We start from the raw sequence: 5950 nt of genomic DNA, 5'->3' as shown, positions 1-5950 counted from the left end.
TTTTCAGACCTCTTCACTTCCTAATAAATTAAACAACACAGATTTCAGTATCCTCTAAAGACCTTGTCATATTTAATATCACATTAAATACTTATTTAATTTCACCGCATATCCAACAATCCAAATGGCTGTTTTAAAGTTCTTGGTAATTACAAACCTATTATATTAAAATAGGCAAAAATTCATATCAATTTTAAGGAAAAAGAAAGTGTGAAAGTAAAGCGTCGTTGAGAAACGAACTCAAAATATAGTAGTATTATTAATATATGTATCACGAAAAACAAGGAAGCCCGAGTTGAATGTATAACGCACTGAACATAGACTACGAATGCGAAACGAACATTAACTGCGAATAATCCAAATGGAAATCATTACACACTTTAAGACATGCAAAACAGAGAAGAAAAATGCTTACGACGAGTGAGGCGATAGATGGTAACTCGGTGGTGGCAGACGGCGATGGGGGGTATTTTCAGACAGTGATTCGGTGAGGGTAGAACACGATTGAGGGAATATGTTTTAATCTTAGTTATTATTTATCTCGTTATAAAATATAAAATGATAATTATGAAAAAAGATTTTGTAATCGACATTGGTGTTCGTTTGGATGGATCGGTTTGATCCAATCCAATCAAGTAAATCCAAATTGATTTCGGTTTTCAAAACATGGATCCGAATTGTCCAAACTAAATTCAAATCTGATCCGATCTGATCCAATTACAATTCGGTTGGATCGGTTTTTATAATTCGGTTTTCAAAAACCGAAATATTTTAAAACGACATATAATTATAATATTACCCAACTTTACACAAGAAGCAAAAACAAATAATTTAGTTTTGATTTGAAATTTATAAACAACTAATAAGAAGATATATTATAGTTAAATATTTATAGATACAAAACTTTCGAGAGAAAATGTATATTAATGTTTTTTTATCGGGTGAAACATTTTGTACCTATTTGAAAAAATAAATTACAAAATTAATAAATAACTATAGATATATATTATAAATAGATAAATAATAAATGTTTATTCGGTTTTTTTGGACTATTCGGTTCTTATTTTATAAACCAAAACCAATCCAAAATCCAAAATAATAATTCGGTTTTGTTGAAAACCAATCCAAAAATCTGAATATCCTAACCAAATAGTCCAATCCAAATTGTCCAATTGGATAATTCGGTTTTATCCGAATAGTGAACAACCCTAATCGACAATCAAGGAAAAAGAAATCCTAATCGTCTACCATATTTTTATAAGTCTATATATAAAATAAAATTCAATATCACCAAAATTCGTTATATTTGAAACAAGATACATTATTATTCCCTCCGTCTCAAATTAATTGTCCACTTTTAATTTTTGAAGTCTTTTTTCTTAAACTTTGACCTTAAATGTTTTTATTTGTATGATATATTAATTGATGAAACTTATAACAATGAAAAGACATTTAAAATACAATCCATTCATATATTTTCCATTGAGTATTACACTATTATGTATCAAAAACAAAAATATTTAAGATCAAAATTGAAGAATAAAGACTTTAAAAGTCAAATGTGGACAATTAATTTGGGACGGAGGTAGTATTTCTTAATGTTAATGTTAATGTGATAATATGGTAATTTAATGTTTAATCCTCTCTAATAAATGAATGTTTTTTTTTGCCACTTGTTAATCTCTAATGAGTTTTTTTTTTTCAATTTTGTGATATTTTTAAATAAATAATATCTACATGTCAATTTATGGTTTTTTTTCAATTTTTAAAATTAAAAAACCACATAATACTTATACTTATATATGTAAAGTATCAAATCTAATAAATATTATACTAAATTGCAATTAATATGTTTCTTCATTCCTTATTTCAAAATTTTATTTTAAAAAATAATTTATTATTTATATTTTAATATTTTATTATTTTAATCAATCCGTGTAATACAATGGTTCTATACGTAGTACTTTAATAATAAGAATGATTTTGCTACATGTTTTTCTCTCGTTCAATTGGCCACATGTATTTGGTTAAAGGGGCGATTTAAAACCGAACCACTTCTAAAATCTAAACCATAAGTGCAAGCCTATGGGCCGGACTAGATACCAAACCTAATGTTTCTTTTGCATATTTTCATTGGACTCGGTCTAAAGTTGGGACTGGTTCCTTACAATTGCTTCCAAAAAGGGGTAGGATTCGGTTAATCAATGAAAAAAAGACTCTGTCGATTTTGCCCTCTAGAAGAATGTCCCAAGCAGAAGAACGACTTACGCAGCCAACTTCTTCCTGCTCTCCGTCTTCTTCCTCAGCTATGTTCCTGTGCGATTAATTAATGTGATAAAATTTAGAACCAATAACAAACAGTACCATAACATGTTATTTCTATTTATATTAGATCAAAGGATCCCCATGACCCCATCATTTGGATTTGCATCATGTCTGCCCTCATCCACTGGACGATTGGAAATGTAACTGTTGACGAGAGCGTTAAGTAACAGAAAAGGATTGGAGATAAGAAGGAAAGTATTGTAAACTGTATAAAGTCCTAGTTTTTAGGCTAATTTCTTGCAATTCTGTTGTATTTCCCTTGTATATATTGTATACGCCTGTGAATGAATAATATACTGATTCCTTCATCATCAAATCTCTTATTCGAATCTAATCCATAATTCTACATGGTATCAGAGCGCATACCAAACCACGCTGAATCTGAAGTTCTCAAACTCTGATCTTGAACTTGAACCCGAATCTTACGAATGGGTGATAAGGGAGGCTCGTCAAACACAAACCCGATGATCATCCAGAATGTTCAAGACGCACCGTTTCCAACTAGAATCACTCACGATGATACGAACTACCCGTTGTGGTCTCAACTCATGGAGATGCGCATCGGGGCTCGCAATAAATCCGACTACATCACCGGTAAAACACCTAAGCCCACCTCCGGCAATGAAAAAGAACTCGGAACTTGGCTCATTGATAATAATCGAGTCAAAAGCTGGCTAATTGACTCAATGCAGCCATCCCTAATCCGGCGTTTTATCAGACTGCAAACGGCGGTGGAGATTTGGGAGGCTGTCGGAAAGACATTCTATGATGGAAGCGACGAGACCCAACTGTTCGAACTGAACCGACGGTCTTTCAATACCCGGCAAAACGGACGTGCACTACCGACTTACTACAATGAATTGGTACGTATTTTTCAAGAAATTGATACTAGACTTACTGCACAGGAAGAAACAGTGGATGAAACTGTGACTGCGAACAAAACTATCACACGCCTCCGTGTGCACATTTTTCTAGCTGGCCTAGATCCTGATTTTAGCCAAGCTAGAAGTGAAATATTGAGAAAGGATCCACCACTAAGCCTAGAATCCAGTTATGCTTATATCAGAAGAGACTTTAGCCAAAGACAGACTATGGAGGAAAAGAAGGTCGAATCCGACAGCATGGTTCACCTGGCCTCTCGTAACGTGCCACAAAAAGGAAAAAAATACGACTGGAAAAAAGAATAAATTTTCATGCACCCATTGTGGAGAGGAAGGTCATTCAAAGCAAAGGTGTTATGAGATAATTGGCTATCCGGAGTGGTGGGATTTTACGAAAAAACCGAGGAAGAAACTTAGCCAAGCTGTTGCAGTGAATGCGACTCAACATCCAGATCCTCCAATCGTAGCTCATACCTCCACTCCTGACTCGCGTACGTTTTGTAAAACTCAACAAAAACCGACTAACTGGATCATAGACACTGGTGTCTCCGACCACATGGTAAATGATAAGTCTTTTTTAACAACATCATGTAACTCTAAACAAAGCATAATACAAACCGCAAGTGGTGACTCAGAAAAAGTTACATGTGAAGGAACTGTACACATATCGAACTCTATGAACATTGATTCAGTTCTTGTAGTCCCATCGTTATCATCTAATATTCTATCAGTTAGTCAAATCACTGAAGCTTTGAACTGTTATGTAATTTTCTGGCCAAACTACTGTGTGTTTCAGGACATAGTGACACACAAGATACTTGGTTATGGTACTAGGCGAGGGAGGCTGTATTACCTGAAGGACAGTCATGAGAGTCAGGCGTTTCATACTGGAGTAAAGGAAGTGAATAAGTCCATGGCGATGTTGTGGCACCGTCGTCTCGGGCATTTGTCTTTTGGTTATTTAAAAAAACTGAAACCAAATTTATTTCTAAATTTAGTTGAAAGTGAATTTAAATGTGATATTTCTGAATTGGCAAAAAACACAAGGATTTCGTATGTTCCTAGCAATAATAAAGTTTCTACTCCTCTTATTAAAATTCACTCTGACGTTTGGGGGCCTGTCCCAATCTCTACTCTTAATGGTGCATGTTATTTTGTGACTTTTATTGACGAGTGTACTAGAATGGTGTGGGTTTCGTTACTTAAAACCAAAGGAGATGTGTTGCTTGCATTTAAAGAGTTACATAAACTAATCAAGACTGAATATAGGATATATATATCCAAATATTACAATCTGATAACGGTGGTGAATACATAAACTATGAGATGGATCGTTTTTGCCAGGAAAATTCTATTAGACAGCAGACCTCTTGTGCTAGGACCCCACCCAACAAAATGGCCTAGCTGAGAGAAAAAAACAAGCAATTATTAGAAATTGTTCGTGCTTCCTTATTCGACATGAATGTACCACAGAAATTTTGGGGAGAAGCAGTCAGGTCTGCTGCATACCTCGCGAATAGAATGCCATCTCGCGTACTTGACTTTGCCACACCTTTACAAAAATTACAAGAGCTTGTCAAGCAACCAATTAATCTTGGGCTTGAACCAAGAATATTTGGTTGTGCCGCATATGTTCACAAAAACGAAGGTAAACTTGAACCAAGGGCTGTGAGATGCATGTTTATTGGATATGCACACCAAAAAAAGGGCTATAGATGTTATGACCCACTCGAAAATAAAACTTATGTGTCTCGCGATGTGTCGTTTCATGAAAATACTAAGTTTTATGGGGATGAGACTTCACTTAAGGGGGAGAGCGTCGGAGAAGTAAAGTCTCATGGTGGTGTCTTTGAATTCAACATTGAAGAAAGTAATGACTTAAGTGACAACGATGGTCAAACCGGAACCTCATCGGGTGAAGCCCAAAAAAACGATGGTCAAACCGGAACCTCATTGGGTGAAGCCCAAAACAATGAGACACAAATGGAGGCCGAAGTAACTGGACTAGAACTAACGAATAACGATTTGTTTTTTGATAATAATGTGCAGGAAACCGAAGGTCAGGCCCAAGATCATACGCCAGCCCAACAGAACATACCTGGCGCTGATTCTGAAGCCCATGAGGATGTAATCGGCGTTGAACAGGGGCGACGTTTTCCGATCAGGAGTACACGAGGAGTTCCAAAAACACGTTACCAAGCTGACTTAAATGCAAAATCAAAATATCCGATCGGGAACTATATGTCACACCATCGGCTCGCAAAGTCACATGTGGCTACAATCAACGAATTATCCACAGTAGCAATTCCATGAGATATTCACGAAGCACTAAAAGATAAGAGGTGGAGGAAAGCCGTAATGGAAGAAATTGATGCATAAATGAAAAATGGTACGTGGGATTTTGTGGATGTGCCCCAAGATAAAAAATTGGTTGGCTGTAGGTGGATTTTCACAGTCAAACTTGATGCGAATGGGAATATTGATCGATTCAAGGCGAGACTTGTAGCCAAGGGATATACATAAAAATACGGGATAGATTATGGAGATACATTTGCTCCAGTGGCAAAGATGAATACGATACGAATACTGATCTCCATAACTGCAAATGAGAACTGGCCCTTAAAACAATTAGATGTAAAAAATGCATTTTTAAATGGGCATTTAGAAGAAGAAGTGTACATGGAGTCACCCCCCGGTATGAACTATAATGGGAAAGTGTGCAAGTTAAAGAAAGCGTTATATGG

General features: G+C 35.6%; 1 protein-coding gene across 1 annotated transcript; it reads left to right on the top strand.

The window, feature by feature from the left end:
• Positions 1 to 2753: 2753 nt before the first annotated feature.
• Positions 2754 to 3512, top strand: LOC145104460 (uncharacterized). Its single transcript, XM_079041703.1, has one exon. It carries the CDS (start codon positions 2754 to 2756, stop codon positions 3510 to 3512), a length of 759 nt encoding a protein of 252 aa, XP_078897829.1.
• The last annotated feature ends 2438 nt before the right edge of the window (positions 3513 to 5950 follow it).

Source organism: Lactuca virosa, chromosome 4 (genome assembly GCF_052849685.1).
Source record: "Lactuca virosa cultivar CGN04683 chromosome 4, Lactuca_virosa_CGN04683_v6, whole genome shotgun sequence".
NCBI lineage: Eukaryota > Viridiplantae > Streptophyta > Magnoliopsida > Asterales > Asteraceae > Lactuca > Lactuca virosa.
This window is presented reverse-complemented; position numbering and strand designations above follow the sequence as displayed.

Excerpts from the sequence above, each read along its gene's own strand:
- LOC145104460 (XM_079041703.1), top strand. The coding sequence starts at position 2,754 with ATGGGTGATAAGGGAGGCTCGTCAAACACAAACCCGATGATCATCCAG.